Source organism: Sugiyamaella lignohabitans, chromosome B (genome assembly GCF_001640025.1).
Source record: "Sugiyamaella lignohabitans strain CBS 10342 chromosome B, complete sequence".
In the NCBI taxonomy this organism is placed as follows: domain Eukaryota; kingdom Fungi; phylum Ascomycota; class Dipodascomycetes; order Dipodascales; family Trichomonascaceae; genus Sugiyamaella; species Sugiyamaella lignohabitans.
Window position 1 is genome coordinate 546,239 of NC_031674.1, and position 24,543 is coordinate 570,781.

Consider the following 24,543-nt stretch of genomic DNA (forward strand, 5'->3'; position numbering starts at 1 on the left):
AGCTTCGAGCTATATAAATACAGATTAGTTGTTTTTTCCCAGTTACTTTTTCATTTTGGTATTATTGACTTTAGTGGCAAACCTCAGAGAGCTCAACGACTCGTTTACATGTGGTTCTAAAGGTGACACATTAACAAACATCAATGTCTTAGAGTTGCCACTGAGCGAGTATTGAAGGAGATATGTCAGTTTGGAGTTTCGATATGGTATGTGCGATTTATCTTCGCTCCCTAGTGCACAAATGACATCTCCAAGATAGCTTAAGCTCTTGTTAATAGCTTGTGTCTCCTTGAGCCTAATGCCAGTTGCCTGAGAATGTGCTAACCGCTCTGAACCAGCAAGATCAATAAGATTAAGCGTTCCTTCCGACTTCTCACCTGTCTCGACGTTTTCTCCCGTGATACGAAGAATGAACACACTGTGAGAACGCGAAGACCTTTCATTCGCTGCTGTGGCGGCAACTGACCGATTACTGTCAGCCTGCCTCAGCACCGAATAAACAGTTGACGGAGAGTCTAGCTTGACACTTGTGATATTTATAATGGACGTCTTTTGCTGCTTGGCATCATGGCGGATTTCCAGTTTGTTTTCTTCTGAACTGTTGAGCAAATCTCGCATTGTCTCGTTATAAATCTCCAAAAATTCACCCGTAATGACGTATCTCCATCCACGTTCTTTCAATGTTTCGCTAGCTTCAAATATTTTGGTTACTGCCTTTGGAATCATACCATTGTTGCCAGACATGGTATATGTTTTTCCCGATCCTGTCTGACCATATGCAAAAATACAGACATTATACCCGTCAAGCGCACTCTGGATTAGCTCGGACACCTCGTCAAAAACCTCTTCATTTGATGATGACGGAGGGAATACTTTATCAAATGCAAAAGGATGAACCTTGGTAGTCACTGAACCAACAGCAGATTCAGATGCTGGTCCACATACCAACAATTGTTGACTCTCCATATCCTTGTCTGGAAATGTAATCTTAGCAACCGGTTGATTATTTTGTTCAGATTGAAGTGGAGGTCGAACTCGACAAAATACTCTGATATTTCCTTTGAGCTCTTGTAGTTGGTTATGTAATTTCCTGCGAACGGTCTCCTCTTTAAATAGTTTCTCCTTGGCAATATCTCTTTCTTTCTCAGCAATGTTTTTATGCTCTTCAGCTGTCCTCAAAAGCAACTGTAATTCATAGATTGTCGATTGCTGTGACTTTTCAAGAGTTTGATGGCTATGTGAATTAGCAAGTGCATCCGTCAGTTGCATCTTTGTCGTTTCTAGTTCGCGCGCTTGAATCGAAATTTGTGTCATGTTTTGGTTCAGCTGTTCTCTCTGTGATTGCAATTGAGTTAAGAAAGCTTCCTTCTCTTGACTATACATATGCTCTTTTTGTTTTAGTTCTTCCTGGAGTTCTGTAATCAACCTGAGATTCTCTCTCTTGAGTTCGCCTACTACTTCCTGTAACTGTCTAGATGATTCCTCTCTTATTTTCTCGAGTTCAGATCTGCTGTTCTCCACTTCAAAAATGAGCTTCTGGTTTTCTCTTTCATACTCATGCTTTATCAACTCCATTTCATGTAGCAATTTCTGCTCTGATGCCGCTTTCTCTAACTGCTTTTCATGTTCAATTTGTTGACGATGAGTTTCAAGTTGAGTCTGATAATGCGATTGCTGTTGACTGAGCAACTCTTGATACCTTTGGCGTTCTGATTCTATTTTCTCTGACAAAGCATCGTTATATTCTCGTTGAAATTCGACAATTTTCAAATGGCACGCATCCTTTGTGGAGTGTAGTTCGTTCTGAAGAGAGTTGATTATCTGGTCTTTCTCTCGCCTTATTGTGTCCTCTCTTTCGGTAGCTTTGTCGTGGAATGCTTTCAGCTTATCCTCTAACTTGTCTCTTTCAAATTTCAGTTTGGCTTCATCGGTTCGTAGTCGAGCTATCTCTGTCTGTAGGTGTGTTTCTGATTGGTCTTGCCTTGGTTCAATAGAAGGAATAGCTGAGATGTGGTTCTGAGGGGCCAGCTCTTTGATTGACCTTCCTTGAATTGGCACATTTCTAGATATTGGAAGTGCAGTACGTTTGACAGAATATGGTTTGGAAGATGTTACTTCGATATTTTGCCTTTCTTGTAAAACACTCCGACTGCTTGGTATTGAACTCTTGAGTGTCGGTTTACGAACTGTTGTGGGTCGCTGTAAGCGGGTGGCATTCGAATTAGCATTATTAGTTTTTGGAGGTATGTTCTCCAAGAACTGTAGTTCCATTTCACTCGTGTTCATTTAGACGCGTATTGCCTTATTCAAAGATTAGAATTAATTCTTTGAGTTAATATTAGGCGTCACTAGGATCTGCTTCCAATTGTTTGTTTACATCTTGGTCGTGATTTACATAAGTGCGGCTATAGACGGTGGCTATATCTACACTTAAAATAATCACCCTAACGACCATCTGAATGATAATAATTAACCCGTCAATAGTACTAGATACTGAGTATAATTTAAGCTTATATAAAATATATACTACAGAAACACTCTTATTCTAACTTGTAGCTTTATCTTCGTTCATCTCACCCTCATATTCGGTATGCAGGGTTTAAATCAACCCTAACCTGGTAAGTGATCGACTAATTTTTTATTTCTATGCAGGAGATATCCATGCAGAAATTTCGAAATTTCGAATACCGTCATCTATTTATTATTTATTTATTTCATCATATTTTTCGAAAATGGCTAAAGGTTCAACTAATGTACAAGCCAGTAAGCCAAAGGGCAGTATCAAATTACAGAAAAAGGCTGATGTCAGCCCACCACAATTAAAACGAAAGAGAGAGGAAGAGGCCCAAGAGGAAGAAGACGAAGACGCAAGCGAGGATAATGAAGAGGAAGATAGCGATGACTTTGAGGGAGACAGTGGAGATTACAGTGATGATTTAAATGATGAGTTTAGTGAGGCAGAGGCTGATAGTAGCGAGATGGAAGATGATCAATTCGAATCCGAAGATGAGAATGTCCCTTCTAAGAGTAGATTAGAAGCTAAGAAGGAAAAAGAGCAAGAATCATTTGCAAAAGCCATGTCGGCAATCCTTCAGTCAAAAGTAAAGGCACATGATAGAGAAAATCCTATTCTTGTGCGGTCCAAAAAAACTGCCAAGGATCTTGAAACCTCGAGGCTAGACGCTAAAGCTCGTAGAGCTTTGGCTGCTGAAAAGAAACAAGTACAAGATAAGGACAGAGTTCGCAATCTTTTAGAGGTGAGGCCACAGGAGGATGGATCCGAACCTCAAACCGTTCAACAACTGTTAGAGCAAGAGAAGAAACTACGAAAAATTGCTCAGCGCGGTGTTGTTCGTTTATTCAACGCCGTTCTTGCATCTCAAACTGTGGTAAATACTGCTTCAAACTCTGGTGAAAAGATTCTTGGTTTGACGAAAAAAGAAGAACAAATGACAGAAATGTCTAAAGATACGTTTCTGGATCTGATCAGATCAGGTGGTAAAAAGTAATAAATGCATTTTTTATATTTAAGTATTCTAGGAAAAAAACACTGCGCTGTGTGAGATAAATCTTCTCATCTTCAAGGAGGCTTCACTCCTTGAAGCTATTGGAAATGCCACTATCTAGTCATTTGTTCGACTAGAAGCCTTCAGCCTTCAGCGAGCACAAAGTCGGTCCCCTATACTCAACAGTTAGTTGAGCTTTGATTGACACCATCCTAGAAGGAATCTAATTAAATATACAAACGTCTATAATATAATATGTACATGGCATTTCATTGGAAATCACGGGCTTGTAAATTTCGAGTCATAGCTGGAAGTGCGACCCGAACGCCATCAAGTTCCTTGGTCATTTTAATTTGACAGCCGAGTCTGGAAGTCTCAGTGAGTCCAAATGCAAGATCAAGCATATCATTTTCATCATCATCTGGTTCTTCCATTTTATCGTAGTAGTCAGGATCCACAATAACGTGGCAAGTAGAGCATGCACAAGATCCGCCACATGCTCCTTCCATGTCCATGTTATGAGCTTGAGCAATATCGAGAAGATTATCCCCTTCGGCAACCTCCAGTTGAATCTGTTCTCCTTCTTTAGTGATAAATGTCACATGGAGCTCCTCACCAGGATTGGGCTTATGTACATGACCATGGTGGGCAATGGCCGTAGTGTGAAGAGATCGTGCTGTATAGATATTGCCACCAGGGCCAGATACAGCATTACGAATAGCGGATCTTTGCAATAACGAAGCGGTTCCAAAAGCTTGTGATTTAGAAGAAGCCAGAGCACAACGCCTCAAAGCAGACGGGCTTGCTAACTTAGATATTAACCTCAGAGTCATTTCCAATTAGCTTGACGACTTTTTGCAATATGATGCGCATTCACGAGTTCAGAGCCAATGTGGTTAAGAAATTAAAACAGAGACTCTCCTTCGGTTGTTACAACAAGAAAGCCACAAAGGCGACTAGTGTAAAATGAGCTTCTTTTAGGGGTGCAGTTGGAACTCTGGCAAAGAGGCGAAGACATTCGGATCGAACTCCGGGGTTAACTCTGCCGCATGCAATAGTCAAAATTTCATAGCACGGCTAGAAATTTCTTGGGACCCTGCGTTTATCGGATAAGATAAGCGTTTGTTACTTCCAGTATTTTTTGATAAGATGTGATTCCAAAAAATCTTGAAGAATAGAGTTTTATCAAACAGTCGACTTTCTTCAAGTCATGAGAAATAGAGGTTCAATCAGTTTTCTCTCATGCAGGACATATCGATATAAAAGCAGACTGAGTATTTCACTATATTTTGATAAACCTTGATAAATCTCGAGATAACTTATATAACTTACTGGATAAGAGGCAAAACTGGCGTAGTTATTGCTGTTGCGACCACTACGGCAGTGGACAAGACTCCTTCTGCAGCCGAAACAGCCGATGTCACTGAAGGAATAGCTGATGTCACTTTTGGAGATCCAATTAATGGATCCCCAACACTTGATGGGCTCGAAATAGTCGTTCTCGGCTTTCGACTGCGGGTGGCCATTGGAATAACTGTCTTTCTCTGTAAAATTTGAGTGGCTCGCTTGTATAGTTTCAAAAGCGTCAAATTCAGCCTACTTCGCTTTGACACAAGCTCTACTGCAGACCCAAATTGAGCTTGTTTCGGACCATCTTCCGAGAGGGGAGCAACTTTGTTTGAATCATGTCTTACAAAAGCTCGGTGACGTCCTTTCAGTGAAAATGATTTCTTGGACCCAAACTCTGTTTCCGCTTTAAGGAAATTAATAGGCTCTCCAGTTAGCGCCTTATCAGACTCAGATTCATCTAGAAGCTTCGTATCTTTTTCTTTAAAATCCATCAAATCAATGTTGATTCTGGATTCGTTGAATTTGGGGTCAGTATCTGTTGGTTTTCCCTCCTTGGGTTTACCAACTTCTTGCACTTCATTGGTGTGACCACGTCGATTAGCCCAGAGAATTTTCCAATGGTCCATAAATTTCCTTTTGGTTGTGGTAATTTCAGGTTCGTTCTGTGTCCTTAGGGTAAAAGTCTTTTCAGTGGGGTAAATTGAGTTATCTCCAGCTTTCTCATCAACTGTTTTATTTTGTTCTTCTTCATCGCAGGTCTGTTTTTCTGGGCTCTTTCCTTCAGAGTCATTCGTAGATTCATCTTCTGATACTTGCTTCGACTCCAGCTCGTATAAAACGTCTTTTCTATTATTCGAACTAATCGTCTGACTCGTTGTCACAAAAGGAGAGCGGTTCCTGGCTGGAGAACGTGAATCAAGATGGTCTGGCTTCATGAGTACACTACCCTTCTGATCCATCAAACCTCCAAAACGGTCAAGCGAAATGTTAAAGGGTGTCATAGCGAGACCAGAAATCCCCTGCTTGTATTCATATTCTTCCCCAGGCTCGTGTTCATCGAAACGCTTCCTGGAATTTCTCGATGACCGCTTCTCCCTATGGCTTACACAGTCATCCTGCTTGTTAAGCTGGGTGCCACTATTTTCTTCAGAGTCTATAGTGGTCAGATTAAATGTACTTTCCTCTAGTTCGTGTGCCGTAAAGTCTCCGAAAATGTCAAAATTCTCCGTAGCTTCTGCTGCATAAACTGGGGCAGATTCGGTTTTCTTCTTCAAGCGATCTTCTGCTTTCAATGGTCTGTTAGTAACTTTAGAACTCATAGGCCGGTTGTGTTCAGTTGGCTTGTCGCCTTTCTCATAACAATCTTTAATAACGGAGTATTCTCGCAACATCATCACTCTTCCCTGTCGTTCTCCACATGGGTTTCTCAAGAGAAGCTCTGAATTAGCCTATTATGGGGCTCATTAGCTATATATTGTTCCCCAGATATTTTACTCCGACTATCATTTTCTACCCATAAACAATTTATTTGTATAACATGACTAGCATGATCATTTATACATATGCAAGATTAGCACGTTCTATAGCGACAAAGATATAATATGACAATCATGAATTTCAAATATGGTAAAACAGAAATCAATTAACAAGACGGATCATGATCTAGGTAATTGGCCAAAATAAATAACAATAGTCAAGGTGACATGGAAGTCATTTCCTATAGTAGATTCATTCTATTGTTCACTCCATTTGGAGTATTAGAGTAGCCACTCATTCGTAACTTTCTCTCTTCTTCTGATTCTTTAGGTAAGGAGAAGATCTTTTTTACCTTGGAGAGCTTTCCTTTACTGCTCGTTGATGAGGACATTAGAGTATCTCCAGTCATGATTGAAGATACTTCGAGCACGGATTCTTGACTGTCCTTGTAGAGATTAGATGTGTTAGACATGATGATTGTAACCGAAAGACACTTGTTTAGATTGTAGAATAAGAATAGAGAGAAAAATTAGTTCTATTTATACTCGCTACAGCCCGGACTTTGAATCGCTCTCCGAGCTAAAAATGCTTAACAAGATGCAGGTGATCTATATGTTAAATTTCTTTTTATGCGCGAAATCTGGAGATGCAAGGATCCATCTGAAACAGGCTTTTATCCACAGTATCAAGTATAACACACAAAACAACAAAGTGTACTATTATAGCTTAATATATATCAGACTTGTTTAGCTTTATCACATTCTTATTTCCACCGAATTTTTTTTATATTTGAATAGAATTAGTTTGATTGCTGAATATTGTCGGAATCCGATATTGCTAGACATCATGGGCCGAGTTTATCAATCACGAGTCATGCATGCAGCACGATGAGGGTGAGTAATCCAGTATCACATTGTATACAAGGAGAAAGGGGCGATCTAAAGAACATGCAAGTCTGATGGAGATGAAAAAAAATATTTGCCACAATAAGAAAGATCGTGATTGCGAATTGAGGGGTAATTGAAAACTCAACCGAGTCGGGACTTTTACATATCTGTTTGTTCGACCGCCGTTTTGTTTAGAGTTTAATGTCTTATATTCCACGATTCTACGATATCGGAGATAGTCGTGTCTTGTTTATTGATTGTCATCTATTATATATTATCCTACATCTTAATGACTCTATCCACCCCGTCAGTCATCTCTTCTTGATGGGTTATGATGATTATGGTCATATCTCGTACAGTTCGATGATACTTGATCATCTGCTTAATGATATCTATAGACTCTGCGTCTAGAGCTGATGTACATTCATCCAGAATGAGAATTTTAGGGCTTCTTAGTAATGCCCGAGCGATGCCCAATCTTTGAAGCTGTCCACCGGATAGCAACGAGCCCGAACTACTCGAGCTGCCCATTTTTGTCTCGTACCCTTCTTCGAGAGACATGATGAACTCGTCCAGTCCTGATTCTCGGCAAGCTTGTCGCATCAAATCCATTTGCTGTCGTTCTGGCGTTGTTCGATCATCTTTCATTCCGTATCTAAGATTGTCAGCGATAGTACCTTCGAAAAATGAAAGCGGCATCTGGCTGACTATTGCGATCTTCTTTCGTAGAGATCTAGTGCTAAGATCACTTATGTCGTTCCCGTCGACACTAATAGTACCTCGTTGTGGAGAGTAGAGTTTAGTGACTAGTCTTGCAAGAGTCGATTTTCCACAACCAGAGCGACCAGTAATCGCCACCACTTCGTTGGAATTGACTTCGAGATTGAAGTTAAGCAACACTGGACTAGTTCCACTACCCTCCAACTCACTATCCTCTGTTGAGGTAGTTGAAGAATACCAAAATCCGACATTCTCAAACTTGATACTTCCTTTAGTGATATCATAATGTGCTTTGGCTTTTTCCATAGAAGGTGATCTCTTCATCAAATCTAGAATCTCCCGACAAGTTTCGAATCCGTTACTGAGAATAGGTATTGTGCCTACGGTCTGTTCCAAAGTTACTAAGGAAAATATGAGCAAAGTAAATACCATCATAGCCTGTTGAACAGAGTACTTTCCATCAGATATCAGTGTCATGCCATAGTATAAAATGATTGCTTGGGTAATGTACATGAATATCTGATTAACTCCAAAACCAAGGCCTATGAATATCGCCCTTCTGAAAGCAATAGCATTCAGAGTCATCTCCCTTTTATCAACTTCCTTTTTGAAATAGTTTTCCAAGGCAAGTAATTTTACGGATTTGATCCCCGCAACAACTTCGTCTATGAGGCCAATCACCGAAGTGGTCTCTTCTCGGTAGAGTGCTTCCCACTTGGTGACAATAGATTTATACCAAGCCGAGGAGAAGTAGAAGCATGGAATGAACGATAGACCTACTAGACTTAGTTGCCAACCAGAAATCATTGACCATACAATGGCAAATACTCCTAAAATGACACAGCTGATCACTCCACTTGTGAATCGGGACACTAATAATCTGACAGATTCAGAATCGTTCATTAAAAGCGAAGTCAAAGATGATTCTGTGTCTGTATTGAGATCTAGAAGTTCACGGTCCAGTATGTTTCTCAGAGATCTAACTCTTGCGTGTCTAAGCCATGTTTCTGAGGCAATATCTAATGCTGTTCGGCCATATGTGGTAATGCCGTCGCCTATGGCTATTGCTATCACTATCACAGTCCACCTGGTGAGACTATAATCTGATGTTCCCATCTGCTTCTGATATATAATTCCATTTAGCAAATTGGAGAATGCGAATGAGAAAAGTGGATTAGTTATGGCATTCAGTACAGCCGATACGATACCTATTCCAAATACAATTTTGTTTGGCAAGCTGTTGATTAACTGAAACAGCAACTTTGTGGTTGAGATCCGTTTTTTACTCTTCCATGCTTGAACCTTACTATCAATCTGTTCATCCTCCGAGATAAATTGATTGTAAGGGTCGATGGTGCTCTGTCTCCTGTGCGCAATACTCTCGTCGACTCGAGAATGCCGTTTTGATGGCAAATCTGGAAACCAGTTTTCACTAAAACTGAGATCCTCGGATGCTCTATTGGATGAATTTGATAAATCAGCTAGAAAGTTCAGTCTCGCTGAATCTGCTTCGAGGTCTTTTCTTAGTCCATGCTCAACAATATTCCCACTCTCCATGATGTAAAGATAATCATCCGGATTTATCTGAGCTAATTCGTGGGTTATAATTATTGTAGTCTTATCTGCCCGGTACTTTCTGATTTCTTCAAGACACTTTGCTCTCATCTGGGGATCCAAGGCACTAAATGATTCGTCGAATATCATAATTGGAGTATTTCTTAACCTTGCTCTTGCTAGCGATATTCTTTGTTTTTGGCCTCCGCTTAGGTTCTTTCCTTGCAGGCCGGCATTGGTTTTCCAGCCTTGAGGTAGCTCTCCTACAAATTCAGACACAAAAAACTGGTCACAAGCATTGCGGATACTCTCAGTGTTTGTTGCCCTACTCGCTGCTAATTTAATGTTCTCATCGATGCTTACATCAAACAATATGCTTTGTTGCTCAACAACGAATATATTGTCACAGAGCCAGCGGGGGCTTATTGTGTCAAAAACAAGTCCATCTATAAAGATAGCGCCGGAAGCTCTTTCATATTGTTTCAAAAGTATATGACCCAGAGTGGATTTTCCACTGCCAGATCTTCCCACAATAAATGATAGCTGGCCTGCTTTGATATTTATATTGAATCCATCGAGAATCATTTCATTTCTAGTGGGGTACTTGAAATTTATCTTTATAGTTATTAGTATGTGACACATTGACTGGAGAAGACTTCAAGACTTCAACTTACATTTTTGAATACTATGTCACCGGCTGCTGGTGAAGGATACAGTCCAATTTTGCGCTTAAATCGATGAACTATGTCAATCTCACAATCTATTGCCTCAAGAAGTTTAGCTGCTGCAATATTTCCTCTCTGTAGGAACATAAACTGAGACGTTAGACCTCGTAAACTTTGCGCTATGGAAAGACAACACCAAAAGACAATTATGACTGTTCCTGAGTCAACTTTGTTAGTTTGGATTAGTCTGTTCCCGTAATAGAAGCTTTGGGCAAACATTATGAGAACAATTGTTTTGACCAGACTTTCCTGTATGTTGAGAAAGTTGTACATTCTAATAGAAGATGAGTAGGCTATGTCAAGGTAAGACATGAATTTCTGCACTTCCGCTCGCTCTTTTTGAAACAGCTTGACTGTCGTTATCGAAGATATAGCCCAATGCATACTATCGGATGCAGAACTAATTGCTTGCTTGGACTTGAGTAGATATTTTCTGACTGGAATACTTGTACAGATGCCTACCAAAAACACAATTGGTAAACCTGCCAATGATACCAGAGTTAAAGACCAAGAATGATAGAATGAGAGGCATAACGATGCTATGGCCGTAGTAAGGCCCAGAACAACAAAAGGCATGGCTACAGAGACTCCTATTCTGAACTCTTCAATGTTTCTATGGGAAGCGGCCAATTCTCCCATAATCTGAGAGCTTTTATCAAACCATGCCAAGTCCTGATATATGACAGAGGTAAACAGCAACTTCCTCGCTCGATACACTTGTTTATCACCAAAAATACTCCAAAGACTAATCATTGCCCATGTGAGAATAACCATCGCCAATCCAAGCGACAGTATTCCTGCAATTGAGCTGATGACCTGGCCCATGAAGTATCTTTTGTTCACAGAACCAGCAGAATACAGCGATAAGGAATTGAATATGTTTCCTAACATTATTGTGAGAGCAGGAGTTGTCAAAGCTGCGGCGATAGTTACCAATAGTGCAGGTATAATAATTGCCAAGTCTGAAAGCTCAAAAAATTTAAAATAGTTGATATAACTTGGCCGTTTGGGGTAAAGAAAAACGGGTTTCCCATATAGGGGGAGTTCAAGCCCCGAGCTAGCCCTAGTTATAGATGGCTCTCCTGAGGAATATTTAGCAAAATAATCCTTGAGTGATTTAGTCATTTCTCCTTCTTTTTTTTTGGAGGTTGGACCCGTAACTAAATGTCGTCTGGCTCTTCCCAGGATTTTATGTCCTTGAGAAGGTCAATTGTATTATATATCTGCATTAGGTAGTTCTGAGGATGATCTATGCAAGATAGCATGCCATCTCGAGGCCTAACTCCGAAAGACGATAACTGGTAATCAGGCTTACGGATTAATATTAGTTTCACAAAATACAAATATAAAACAAACTGTCTCAATTGTATAACTACATTTATATATGCTCGCAAGTTGGTTTATGGATTCGAGGAATAGACACTCTCGCTCCAGTGAAACAAGAACAGTAGCTTGCTCACCAGAGAAATATTAGCGAAATAATATTACTAGAAAGAGCTCTTTATTGATAATTTGACTGGTATTTCATTCAAGAACGAAACTTATCAGTGCACACTTTTCTTGGCCTCCAGCTTCCGTGCCACACGCTGAGCTCAACATTCTACTCAAAATCAAGCCTCACATCTGCATGAGTGACAGGTTATGTAGCATGTGAAAGCCAGGGCAAGTATATAGGGGTGGACGATTGCACGAGAATTCCAGGGGAGTCCATTTGTCACTCTTTGAAAAATAAGGAACCAGAATAATAGAAAATAATAGAAAAAAATGGCTGATATTGTTACAGACCTTTTGTCCCAGGTGGATTATACCAAACCTTCTTTCCAATGTAAGTGCGCTACCACCAGTATTGGTAATTGTTTGGTACTTAACAGGAGATATATTAACCACTAACTCCAGATTCTTTGGCTACTATTGCCTTTAACCCAATTTTTTGGAATATTGCTGCCAGAGCTGGTAAGTTCAATGGATTAGGATTAGTCGCTAAGTCCGAATTCCTTATTAGACAGTCGTGGTATCGGAGCAGTGAAAGAAGGCGATAGTAGAGGCTGCGAGTAGGTGGAACTTTGTCATTCTCTTGCAAACCCCAGTCTCATCACTAACATGAACAGAATATAGCACCCACATTTTGACAAAATTGGCATTTGGCAACAGAAAATTGGGATGCTATTTGCTCGCAATCACCATCTTTTCGCTTGGTATCTACAGAGACCATGTCTACCAACAAGCACTTGCGGAACAACCAATTAGCGCATTCCTAGATCAACCTGTTTTCAAAGCTCTAGGTGCTACTTCGTTTGCCCTTGGGAGCATACTAGTGGTTAGTTCAATGTGGGCCTTGGGTGTGACTGGTACTTATTTAGGTGATTATTTTGGAATCCTCATGGACGAGAGAGTCACTGGTTTCCCATTCAATGTTACAGATAACCCAATGTACTACGGAAGCTTCCTATCATTTTTGGGCACTGGTCTTTGGTTCGCCAAACCAGCTGGTATTGCAGTTTCTGGTTTCGTTCTCGTCATGTACTTGATTGCTCTTAGATTCGAAGAGCCTTTTACTGCTGAGATCTATGCCAAGAGAGAACGGGAAAGAGCTAAGAAGGCTAAATAAAAAAAAGTTGCACGCATCATAACCGAGAAATGAATGTATGTGACAGGGAATCCAAGCGCTTTTAGAGACAGGATTTATCGTCAATTTATCTACATATTTCATAAAATTCGTTATCGTAAACATAAATATAGTAATAAAGAAAGCGGTATATATGTCAATTCTACCATCCAAACCTTTCGGCATAATAATGGACGTTGGACATACCTTGACCTCTTAGATTAGCAACAGCATTGCGCACTTCTCGTAAGAGCGGATCAGGTCCACATGCCGCTACCCAGCAGTGGTCCTCAGAGCTTGACACGCCATTGGCTTTGCTAATATAACCCAATATGAGCTGATTAATGTCTGGCCGACCCTTCTCTCTAGTGGCCCAAATGTCCATTTTCGTTGTGTCGACAACTGTTTCTCCATGTTCAACCAGCCACTCTGAGAAGGAGCTATGTGGTAGCACCCATAGAAAGTTGATATCAAACTTACTGGGTGAACTTTGTCCCACTAGTTTAGTTTGAGATTCCAGCAGCTTGTTTGCCAGATGATATTCTTGGTAGAGTGGGTATGTGAAGGCCACGCCAGCTCCACCTGCAACAAGAATGAGCTTGGTGTTGTTCCGTGGAGGTGAAGCACTACTCGGCATCTCTGGTGGATGAACCCCATATGGTCCATGTAGTATACACCATTGTTGGACTGGCTCATTCTCGTCTAACCCATGTTTCGACTCTGCCAACTCTAATAAGCGTCGTGAGAAGCCATCACGAGCTCTGATAATTAATCGTAAATACTTCGAACATTTCATTGTCGAAGCTATTGTATAAGGATGAGACTCAAAGGTTCCACATCCAATGACTGTAATATAGATATGTTGGCCAGTGGTCCAAGCAAACGGGCGACCAAAAAACCCACCAGTACCGTCTTTTGGACCAGGAGAAAACGGAATGTCCATTATAACTGTTTCACCACTAGCCGGTCGTATGATGCACTTCATAATTCGATAATCTAGCAGCAACCTAGTTAACCTATCGTACAGCACAGACAGTCCTGCAGCCACAGCGTACGGACGCGCAGTAGGATAGTGTAAATAGACAGCCGGAATTGATACCAAAAATCCAACAATATGAACAACATAAAACAGTTCATAGAAAGATTCTCGAAATTTGAGACTGGATGAGAAGCCGATTGCTATGAACGCAATTCCTGCAATTATTCCTGCAACTGACCATAGATGGGTCAATAAATAGTCGAATCTAAAATAACAAGCAAAAATTATCAGATGGGGAATCACCAAGAAAAAGCAGATTGCTCCACAAAGTCTATGGAACACGTTTACCTGCTCGTAAGACCATCCTGTAAGGTAAGACAATGGGCTATGTTTTGCTCCAAGGACATACATCAATGGGATATTGATAGTAGCTAGCAACCCAAGACGGAATGCAAGTATGATCCAGAATCTGATCTGATAAAGTGCAAAGAAGATGGTCATAAGCTCATAAACAATAAGCATCATGGTGACGCCGTAATTTTCCATTCCTTTACCTTCGGGTTGAAACATAAAAAAGGCCATTGTTCTGTAGTATATTCTCTTAAACATCGAATGTTGTCTATTACCTAATAATGGATCGGTTTCTGAGGAGCTTGCTCCAGTATCCTCAGATATGAGAGATTCCTCGGTCGAATTTTCATTTCTGTTGTAAATTGGTAAGCCCGGATTCCTCTGCTTGTTACGAATATACCACAGTAATTTATTGGTCCAGTGGGCAACAACTATTAGTAGGAATGTACCGAGTAAGATATACTCATAGTATACCAGTAGATCTCGGCCCTTGTATATCTCGGCAATTAATTCTTCTCTAAAAGGACCCTCGAAAGGAGAGTCGTATCTAAACGGACTTTCTTCTGTTGGTTCGTTACCATGCTGCTGCTGATTCGTAATGCTGTACGAAGGAGGCAGGGACCGTGACGAAGCTAACATTACGTGAGACAGAGAGCATCAGGTCCCGATAATCGAGTCTCTGGTCGTAGTGGCTAAATGTTCGGCTGCGGTCTCAAAGATGCTGTGTGCGCGTTTTAAATACTCATCAAACTGAAATCCTCTGTACACGTGTGGTTTCGCAGTAATGGATAAAAACAGGAGTCATTCTATGTCAGGGGCACAATTTAGCTGGATTTGGGATTATCAGAAAAATCTTATCTGATCTCTGAGTGTGGCAGGGATCTGCGGTTAAGCAGCCAAGACTACCTGAAATTGGTAAAACGCGAGAAGGTTACGGGTACCGTCGGAAGCCGTTAACTCGGAGACGGACCGACTTCGGATTTCTACGTCATTATTAGTACTTTTGAGCCATTAATTGATTGCTGGCCCACATTCCAGAACGAAAGAGTACTTCGTGGACCTTGTTTCATTTCTGTGACTATGAAGTCCTATCTTGGTCGGATTCAGTATAAGTGGTTTCACCATCAGCTGTTTCAACTCTGTCACGTTAGTTTATGTCGGTATTTATTCTAAAAAAGTGAGAAATGATTTTGAACTGGAATTATCTTATATAACCACTCCCGTTTGAAATCTCACTTGAGCTCTGCCATTCCCGCGCGGCTACATGTTGACTTGTAACATGTACACCTCAATGCTCAACGGCGACCGCGTGGATTCAGGTATTCATGGAGATAGGAAGAGATCTTGTTGACAATGTCGGTTAGCTTGGAGCTTCTTAGTGGCAAAGAGGATGTATCTAGTGGTGCTAATCCAGATAATGCTATTTCACAATTAATTACCAACATTCTTTCTACCTCTTACAATGATCCTTCATTACGGCAAGCACTGTCTGTGCTTGACACTAAGATGGAAGAGAATACTGCTGAGAATCGTCGTCAATTGCGGTCGAATATTGAGACATCGGTATTAAAATCTGGTAGTACTATTTTAAAAGATTTCACAAAATTGCATCAAAAATTAAGTAGTCTGGGTGATTCCATACAAGAGCTTAACAACCAATATAACCATATGGAGAAAGTTGTTAGCCAGGCTACGAAAGATACTTTGCTGATTCAAAAGCAGGCAGAAGAATTGCGCAGTAGCGAAGAAACCATTAGCATAAAAAAACGCTTACTGGAAGCGTATGAAAATAATTTTGTTCTCACGGATCAAGAATTGGACATCCTTAATAACGGTCTACTGGCTAGCGGAGCCGACGAAGTTGAGCAATTCTTTCAGGTTTTACAAAAAGTCAATCATATTCATAATGATTGTCAAGTTCTCCTGTCAGCAGATGATACTTCTCAAACAGGAATGGAAATCATGGGCCAGATGTCGGCACATCTTGATAAGGGATACGAGAGAATTTTAATTGCTGTTGAAAACGAGTTCAAGAAAATGGTCTCGGGACAGTATCTACAAATCAGCAAGTCGCTAAGAAGATATTTGACAATTCTCTCAAGCGAACGACCAAATCTGTTTGATAGTGCCTTGAATGGTCTTATCGATACTCGACAAAAGAACCTAACTAACGAATTTATTAAAGCATTAACTGTGGAAACCTCGACATCGAAACCTATCGACTTTTATGCATACGATATTCTGCGATATGTGGGAGACATAATGGCATGGATTCACTCGGCAATTGTGGGTGAACAAGAAATCCTCGAGACGTTACTACTGGATGATAAGAAAACACTACTACAAAAAATTGATAAAGCAACGACATCTCTGGTCAAACCACTGAGACTGAGAATAGAACAAGTAATTTCAACTGAAGATAATCTTGTCGATATTTACAAAGTTGGCAACGTGTTAAACTTCTACTATTCTATATTTATAAAGATTTTCAGCAACGAATCTTCGGCTATAATGACAGCAATCTCTCGGCTTGAAGAAGCATGTTCTCGACAGTTTAGTCAATGTCTTCAAAACAAAATTGCCTCCCAAAAAGATGGTTTGGGTGCTGTTACTCGACCAGGGTCTTCTCTCCTGCGCGATCTACAACCTCCGGAGTTTTTCAGCGATGCCCTAGCAGATGCTAAAGCCATTCTTTCCTCGTATGAAGCCAGTATTAACTTTACTTCGCCACCATCAAACCAATTCAAGCAGACTCTCCACGACCTAATTGAGCCTTATCTCGAATTGTGTAACCGTGTATCTGAAAGTCTGCCCTCGGTTGACTCAGAGATTTTTGTCATAAACTGCTTCGATGCAACTAAGTCGACCTTGTCACTGTTTCCATTCGTACAATACAAGATCGATCAAATGAATAACCGTACCGATGAACTGGCTGAGGTTCTCGAAGACAGTCAGTATTACAAATTCCTGTCATCGTCAGGGGTTAATTCAATTCTGAACGCTGACAAAACCCTTAACAGAGAAAAGATTTCTGGCAATACACAACTTATTCAAGAGTTAGCAGCTTCTCTTGACAACTTCCTCCCAGCCGCAAACATGGAGTCAAGTGTTCTCTTGCATCGGTTATCTTCACCCCGACTCTCTTCATCAATTACTCTGCGTGCATCACAGAGATTTGTTGACATATTTCAACAAATTAAACAATGTCTCGATGAGCTGTATGGCGAGGAAGCTGCTGTGCTTATGCCAAGATCAGTTTCCGAAGTTAAAACTTTATTAGCAATAGAATAGAGGTTAGACTTATTCGTTTTTGCCTCCGGCGACTTCTCCCACCCTTCCCCTTATAAAGTGATTTTTCCTCGGTAAAGCATAATTGAACTTAACAAAAAGTTCACAGCAAAGTGCGTCGTAGGATCGGATGTCGATGCAAGTTTCATGCAGGGCCTTCAATATCGGCCCACGATAAATACACGGCTGTGTTTGCTGCAGGTGGTTAGTAATGTCTTGTCGAGAATCGGGGGTCGGGCCTCATTGTCTATTTATCATTGTACATATCTGATACTACGAAAACGGGTTTCAAGTCTGCTAAATCGTATTGGGGGCCTTTTCTTTCGCTGGATAAATGACTCGTCGATATATTAAACTGAAGAGTAATTTAATTTAATTATGGGAAAACCAAGAGTAAGTACAAAGATGTGACATTATGTATCCTGCAGTTTATGATAACAGTGTTATCATAAACATGTTGTCATTTTCCTCATTTGTCTGTATAATGGTGGCTTTTCGATTCTAACTTTAATTGTAGTTAATAATCATAGTTCGCCATGGCGAGTCGGAGGCTAATCAAGATAAATCCGTCAACAGAGTGGTTGCAAATCATAAAGTGGCCCTAACAGAAAGAGGACACCAACAGGCACTCATAGCTGGAGAGAGGTTAGCATCGTGTGTTCAGGAGAATGAGCGAGTGGCACTTTTCACGTCTCCTTATAAGAGAGCCAGACAAACAACCGAAGGAATTTCGTCTGTTCTTAAGAAGCAAGGTATTGATTTTGAAGTTCATGAAGAACCCCGCATGAGAGAACAAGATTTCGGTAATTTTCAAGGCGATTCTGAAGAGATGCAACGTATCTGGACTGCTAGAGCGAGATATGGTCACTTCTTTTTCCGAATTCCAAACGGAGAGTCTGCTGCTGATGTATACGATCGATGTGCAGGATTTAACGAGTCACTCTTTCGTCAATTCAACCAACCACATTTTCCAGAAGTCCTAGTTCTAGTCTCCCACGGTATCTGGGCGCGAGTATTTCTAATGAAATGGTATGGATGGTCATACGAGAAATTTGAGTCATTGCGAAATGTACGCCACTGTCAATTCTTACAGATGGACCTATGTCCAGTAAAGAAGAGGTATACACTAATGACTCGACTACGGACATGGGATGATACTGACGAAGAGGATGTCCGAGAGGCAAGTGATGGTGGCGAAATAGAGGAGCTGGAGATAGCCTCAAACAACAATATTTCTCTTATTGATATTAAGAAAATCGCTGCTAAAGAAAAGCAAATAATGGAAGAGTATAAATCTGCTAGACAGGACTCGCCTGGCCCTTCTTATCATCAGAACGATCATGAGAAGACAATTGATCAACACTAGTGACTAGTGATGTCCTATATACTAATGAAACTTATGTATCATTAGCATAGATTATGTATTGGTATTGTGAGAGCAATTTAAGCTACAATTGAAGGGAACGAAATATAATGTCAATTAATAAATAGATGATAATACAATCAACGAAATGAGGACTTAAGATTATCATGCAACAATTCTTTGGGGGATTTTACCTCGACCATATCCATCTTTCGAATAGTAGTCCATTGGATAGGCCTTGTCCCATGGTTGGTCTTTTTCAAGACTCACCATGGCTTCGTAGGGGGTCAGCAGTGGTCGAGGGAATGCGTAACCCCAGTCAATTGATAATCGTGGGCATGCCACTTGGATCCAACAATCCACATCATCAAACTGAGCGAGCTTTCCAGGGAAGATCTCTGACAATAGAACCAATACTGTCTCAATATTTTTCTCTTTAAATCCTTTCTCGATGAGATCTAAGGTTCCCATATTTCCCTGTCGACCCAGTGCACCAAGGATGATTCCTACTTTCTTTGCATTTTTAGCTTCCTTGATAGCTGCCCTTCTAATTGAATGCATTTCTTCGTGATCAAATGTCTCGATCGTGAACTCTCTGTTATATGGATCATATTTGTAAGCTGGAATCTCAGGGTTATGAATCATGGCGCTCTCTAAATGGAATCTTCCATCACCGATATAAACAATAGCATCAATTTCCTTGGAAGAGAGGCGTGCAGAAGTACATCCTAAGACCTCACCCTTTGATAACGGCATCGCCTGAGGAGTAGAGGTAATTATTTGATGTTTTGTCAGTAAGTCGTCATGAATAGCATGCAAGGTAGGGTTGAATTGAATAGTTCCAACCAAAGCCAAACGGCTTGATGGAGCAAAGTTTTTGCCCAAAGTGGCTATTAAATGTGTCTTGTCAATATCAATAGTCACAAACACATATAGTACCTTCATTCTAGTAACATCCACTGGTACTAAACATGAGTGAGCATAGTGAACTAAAAAGTCGCAGTTCAATGACAGAGCCGTAAAGTCATCTATACAACAGGCTCCATAAGTAACATCGCCCATTATGACAGTCTCCACACCGCAGAATTGTTCCAAAATATCTGAAATAATACACGAGTATAGTAAGAGCCCCTCTGGCATTTGTAATGCCACTCTCTTTGCATTAGATTTTCTGATGTGCCAAATAGTTTTGTGAATTTCAAAGTTATAGTTTTTTGGAAGAATTTTAATTGCCTGGTTCAACTCTTCATCATTCAAGATGTCATCAGGAATTCTGTTCACAGTCCTCACAGGACCCCTTTTAGATTGTGTCAGTGATCCAGCTCCAATATCCTCGATATTGCTGTTTCCATTTCTCTCTGCATCAGCTGTAGCTTTTTTCCTGCCCACAAATTTTCTCCTGGGAGCGACTGGTACAGTCTCGCCAATCTGTTCACTCATAGTTGAATTTCAGAAGCTGACAAAACTAAATCTTGGATCTGAAATCAGCTGTGCATGAAATATTTCATATTTTTAAAGATAATAAATACCCTAACCTCTATCGGTTTCAACAATTTTATCAGCAACTGGGCTATACTCCAAGGATTCATAGCCGACTGGTTTTTTCAAGAGTTGACTAGTCTTCTTGAGCTGAAGGAATTGAGCTTAGAAATAACAAAGGACTATTATACCTCGAGTTCCATCACATTTCCATCACAAATGGTTGGGTTCTGCATCTGCGACTGCAGCTGTGATCTTGGATGATCTGCTAAATTTCTCGACCATCGTTCTGCCCTGCGTACATGTTGGATGTTTGATGGTTATCTAAAGAGATGATAACTCCTCAATTTTCTGTTGATCAAGATGATGAATTCATCTACATTAAAATAAAGGCTCCGTATATCAAGGCTCAGAATATTGAGTTTGTTGTGGACGAGAATGTGTTTATTTTTTCGCTACATCCATATTATTTGAGACTGAGATTTCCTGGAAAAATTATTGATGATGATGATAGATCGAGTGCTAACTATGACTTGAAAACTTCAATGGTATCAGTAAAACTTCCAAAAGAAGTGAAAGGTGAACATTTTGAAGATTTGGATATGATCACTAAGCTTCTGGCAAGGAAGAATGAGGAGACAACCCGTGCTGCAAAGCCAACCATTGAGGAAATTGATACAGAGGGTGGAAAATCTGGAAATGGCGATCTCAGTGTAGGTGATTCAAGCAATGAAATTGCTTCAGCCACTCAAGAGCTGGATGAGAAGAATGCAAATACAAAGTTAAGTTCATTAGGTGAGGAATTCGACTGGGAGATTGAACAGACTATTCCCGCACCTTTGACAGATTCCGAGGATCAAAAGGCGGTAATGGCAAACAAATACGGTTTTGATAATGGATATTCGGGACTGATGTCTATGTCGGTGATGAATGGAAATGACATTAATGACCTATCTGATCCGGATAAACTTTCTCCTAGTGAGAGGGCTAAAGAGCGAACCGAACTAGAGATCGAAAAATTCGACCCGGACTATTATCTATCTGATCTGTTTGATAACCCGATGATAGAGGAAATTATTAGTTGGACGGAAACTTCAGATGACTCGTTGACGAGTCAAGAAAGTGATAGACTGGCCCGATTGTCAAAAAAGACATATTTATTAGATTCAGAAAAGCAAACTTATATCGGACTTGTTTCGCTCCTCTTTGGTAGCTGTTATGATAAAAGAATTAATATGGGTGATAGTACTGTTGAATCAGCATGGACTATAGGAAAGTTGTCACCACTTATTAGTTGCTTGGATAATAGTTTTGCATCTGTGCAGGATATAATGATAGGTTGTACCAGGCGATCGCTGTGTTATCCTCTGTATAGGTCTTGGGCTCTGAGTCTCGCTGTGTGGAATGACGTTTATCATGTTTTAAAGCGAGGTAAGCGAGCTGTACTCAAAGAGTTGGCAAAACTAGTCCTGATGTTTGATATTGACCTTTACAATGTCTATAACCAGATTCTGTTGGAAGATTATGCAGTATGGATCCAATACAGCTCAGAGAATGTTATTCGGAGCTTGGCACATGAAGTTCATAAAACCACCATTAGCAAAGAGTCAATGGGCTTTGATCTGTTGGAATACGAGGAAGCTGCAAAAGAAGCCTTGGCTGATCAAGACATGGATCAAGTTGATTAGCTTTTATTTATTCTTATATATATTTGTTATTACCTATCATACTGGGGATTTTGGCTCTCTCTAGTGAGCTAACAAAATGAAAACTAAAACCTGTACATGGACAAACTAGAATGCGCTCTATGTTGGTATACAATGTACAGCTGTATTGTAACAGTGTTATTGTTGTGTTCTATATATTCTCTTGATATTTTTTATTCAAAATGTCAACTACATTGTTTCACCAGGTGGTTGTGCATTCTCTTTTTTTTTTTTTGAATGAATGAATGAATGAATGAATCTTTTTTAAAGTCCTATACTATACATAATTAATACAATTCAAATAATTTCAAATCCCATCTTTTACACATTACTAGGAGGCCTTTTCGCATTTTTACCTTCAGCTATCTCAGATGTCACATTAGCATATTTTTAAGGACTGCAGTCTGAGCAAACTTGATAAGGTGGAACCCATGATACTAAAGGTGGAGGGGGGCTCGATATTGGGCATGTTTCGATGATTTTAAGGATATTTATGGCTGAGTAACGGCGGGCTACTGGCATGAAAAGAGTTCTCAAAGTCAAACAAATGCCTTCAAAAAGAAAGTTCTAGGGCGTATAGTCTAGTTGGTTATGGCGCTCGCTTAGCATGCGAGAGGTCTCCGGTTCAATTCCGGATTCGTCCATTTTTTGGTTCTAAAGCTACCATTTTTAGTTTTTTTTTTTGCGGAATTGCAATCTTTTATTACTATATTAAATAAACTCTGCTTTATTGTATAGGTTGCCTTCTTTCTTTCGATGTAAATTCGAGTGTACCTGCGAAGGCCAAATATAAGTACACAATCTATAATCAGATCGGCTCTTCGTTCTACTATACTTGGCACTGTAAATGGTCATTTAACCTGGATTTCATAAAAAGAAAAAAAAAACTTGAAGGTTAATCTAAACCAGTGAAGTGCTTCTCATCGGTCGCCCTTACATGTTTCAAATATAACTCCTGTATTACAAGCTTCCTATGGGGAGAGTCCGCATCTACTATCATGTAACCCGAAATAGATAAAACCCTAACAAAGCATTTATTCAAAGGGAAATAGCTCGTCAAAAAATGAAGAGTGGAAAAGCAAAAACTACAGCACCTTCTGTTCACGCCTGGTCTCCCACGGCATTACTGATCAAGGCTCTCAGAGGCTTGAATATGATTGATCGGACGGGAAATCTTATTTTACTCTGGATATGGCCGTAGCTGAACTTTTTTAATGAACCCTACCTATGAGCCCGGAAAGTAGAGAACCCTCTCACGCTGGTTCCTCGCTCGAAAGGACTGAAACGAGCAGTAAATACCTCAAACAAAGTACGAAACAAGATTCTGAGGTCAAGCGGCGACACTTGGGAATATTTTGGATATTCTACCCATGTATGTAGCCCTTCTAAATAATAGCAGTCGTGAAGGCAAAACCCCAGAGAAATACCACGGTCGAGAAAGATTCTGAATTGCTAATAATGGTCAAAAAAAAAAAACGCATTATCCGAAGCCACCTTACAAAGTGGGAGTGACACTCCAATCTCCGAGAAAAACGAGGGTTATAGTTTTTTACCCCAGGAAGCTATAAAGTATAGCACGCAAAGGTGCTTCGTCGACCGAACTACGAACTGAGTGGTTGCAATCCAGGAGACTGGATATAACAGTGTAAGGTTAGGAATCCACATGTTTGAAAGATGTTAAACATCTCCGGTGGTAGTCTAGGGGCAGAACCGATTTCCCGTCCTGAAAATATCAAAAGGAGTGTTTAAACATTCTAGCGGTCCACCGGGCTCTACAGAATATTAAAATAAAATAAAAGAGATACTTGGGATATATATTTAACGAGCAAAAAGGAAACACACCCGAGATGAGGGTCGAACTCACAATCTTCAGATTCCAACTTGTTATAAGCATAGAAGTCTAACGCGTTAACCAATTGCGCTACTCGGGCTTGTGTTGTCCACCGCCTCGACTGAACATATCTCCGACAACCCGACAAAAAAAATTGGCTCCTTTGTATTCCCCTTGTGTCTTCAGTAGATATGAGAGTTAATTTTGAGCATCTCCGATCACTAAGAACGGACAAAAAATAACATTTGAAAGATATCAAAGTCACGTGACCAGGCACTAATTTTACTCTCTGATGCTTCCCTTGGCTTGAGTTTGTTCGGACACCATATATAACTGTACAGTTTAGTATGAGTTACTCAATGTGAGTGGTATTGAAGAAGAATACGGAAAAACATTATGATATTGGCCCTAAAAACAGTTTTTTTTACCGTCAATCCTAGACGTCTTAATCCTAGATTTCTAGTCTGCGGGCCTAACACCCCTAGAAACCTTACCCATATCTCTAGACAGATATCATGCTTATACACGGGCAGTGACATAGCCACTATTCGTAATATATACAGCCGGATATAACAGAGAAAATACCTTACCGACACAGCAGGTGCACGAGCTCAAACGATTTTCGACACTGAAATAACAGTTTGTAGCCCTCTGTTGATTACATCCGGCAGTTAAGAGTCATATTGAGATCTGGAACTTATATCAGCATTTGATTTTGGAGGT

General features: G+C 40.3%; 10 protein-coding genes and 2 non-coding genes across 12 annotated transcripts; 6 read left to right on the forward strand and 6 right to left on the reverse strand.

The window, feature by feature from the left end:
- Positions 1-42: 42 nt before the first annotated feature.
- On the reverse strand, positions 43-2,271 carry KAR3 (Kar3p; the record flags this gene model as incomplete). The annotated part of the gene is made up of 1 exon (XM_018879086.1): positions 43-2,271. One exon carries the CDS (start codon positions 2,269-2,271, stop codon positions 43-45), a length of 2,229 nt encoding a protein of 742 aa, XP_018737036.1.
- Positions 2,272-2,732: 461 nt separating this feature from the next.
- Positions 2,733-3,509, forward strand: RRP15 (Rrp15p; the record flags this gene model as incomplete). Its single annotated transcript, XM_018879087.1, has 1 exon — positions 2,733-3,509. One exon carries the CDS (start codon positions 2,733-2,735, stop codon positions 3,507-3,509), a length of 777 nt encoding a protein of 258 aa, XP_018737037.1.
- Positions 3,510-3,775: 266 nt separating this feature from the next.
- Positions 3,776-4,339, reverse strand: YAH1 (Yah1p; the record flags this gene model as incomplete). The annotated part of the gene is made up of 1 exon (XM_018879088.1): positions 3,776-4,339. One exon carries the CDS (start codon positions 4,337-4,339, stop codon positions 3,776-3,778), a length of 564 nt encoding a protein of 187 aa, XP_018737038.1.
- A 3,159-nt stretch (positions 4,340-7,498) lies between these two features.
- On the reverse strand, positions 7,499-10,135 carry STE6 (ATP-binding cassette alpha-factor transporter STE6; the record flags this gene model as incomplete). The annotated part of the gene is made up of 1 exon (XM_018879090.1): positions 7,499-10,135. The coding sequence occupies one exon, from the start codon at positions 10,133-10,135 to the stop codon at positions 7,499-7,501; it is 2,637 nt and encodes an 878-aa protein (XP_018737039.1).
- A 2,409-nt stretch (positions 10,136-12,544) lies between these two features.
- Positions 12,545-12,826, forward strand: OPI3 (bifunctional phosphatidyl-N-methylethanolamine N-methyltransferase/phosphatidyl-N-dimethylethanolamine N-methyltransferase; the record flags this gene model as incomplete). Its single annotated transcript, XM_018879091.1, has 1 exon — positions 12,545-12,826. One exon carries the CDS (start codon positions 12,545-12,547, stop codon positions 12,824-12,826), a length of 282 nt encoding a protein of 93 aa, XP_018737040.1.
- A 160-nt stretch (positions 12,827-12,986) lies between these two features.
- FRE1 (Fre1p) lies at positions 12,987-14,792 on the reverse strand (the record flags this gene model as incomplete). Its single annotated transcript, XM_018879092.1, has 1 exon — positions 12,987-14,792. One exon carries the CDS (start codon positions 14,790-14,792, stop codon positions 12,987-12,989), a length of 1,806 nt encoding a protein of 601 aa, XP_018737041.1.
- Positions 14,793-15,506: 714 nt separating this feature from the next.
- Positions 15,507-17,444, forward strand: COG6 (Cog6p; the record flags this gene model as incomplete). The annotated part of the gene is made up of 1 exon (XM_018879093.1): positions 15,507-17,444. One exon carries the CDS (start codon positions 15,507-15,509, stop codon positions 17,442-17,444), a length of 1,938 nt encoding a protein of 645 aa, XP_018737042.1.
- Positions 17,445-18,225: 781 nt separating this feature from the next.
- Positions 18,226-18,807, forward strand: DET1 (acid phosphatase DET1; the record flags this gene model as incomplete). Its single annotated transcript, XM_018879094.1, has 1 exon — positions 18,226-18,807. The coding sequence occupies one exon, from the start codon at positions 18,226-18,228 to the stop codon at positions 18,805-18,807; it is 582 nt and encodes a 193-aa protein (XP_018737043.1).
- A 162-nt stretch (positions 18,808-18,969) lies between these two features.
- DPH1 (Dph1p) lies at positions 18,970-20,244 on the reverse strand (the record flags this gene model as incomplete). Its single annotated transcript, XM_018879095.1, has 1 exon — positions 18,970-20,244. One exon carries the CDS (start codon positions 20,242-20,244, stop codon positions 18,970-18,972), a length of 1,275 nt encoding a protein of 424 aa, XP_018737044.1.
- Positions 20,245-20,615: 371 nt separating this feature from the next.
- SHQ1 (Shq1p) lies at positions 20,616-21,971 on the forward strand (the record flags this gene model as incomplete). The annotated part of the gene is made up of 1 exon (XM_018879096.1): positions 20,616-21,971. One exon carries the CDS (start codon positions 20,616-20,618, stop codon positions 21,969-21,971), a length of 1,356 nt encoding a protein of 451 aa, XP_018737045.1.
- A 588-nt stretch (positions 21,972-22,559) lies between these two features.
- AWJ20_2167 lies at positions 22,560-22,633 on the forward strand (the record flags this gene model as incomplete). The annotated part of the gene is made up of 1 exon: positions 22,560-22,633. It is a non-coding gene; the product is annotated as a tRNA-Ala (tRNA).
- A 1,195-nt stretch (positions 22,634-23,828) lies between these two features.
- AWJ20_2168 lies at positions 23,829-23,920 on the reverse strand (the record flags this gene model as incomplete). Its single annotated transcript has 1 exon — positions 23,829-23,920. It is a non-coding gene; the product is annotated as a tRNA-Arg (tRNA).
- Between the last annotated feature and the right edge of the window lie 623 nt (positions 23,921-24,543).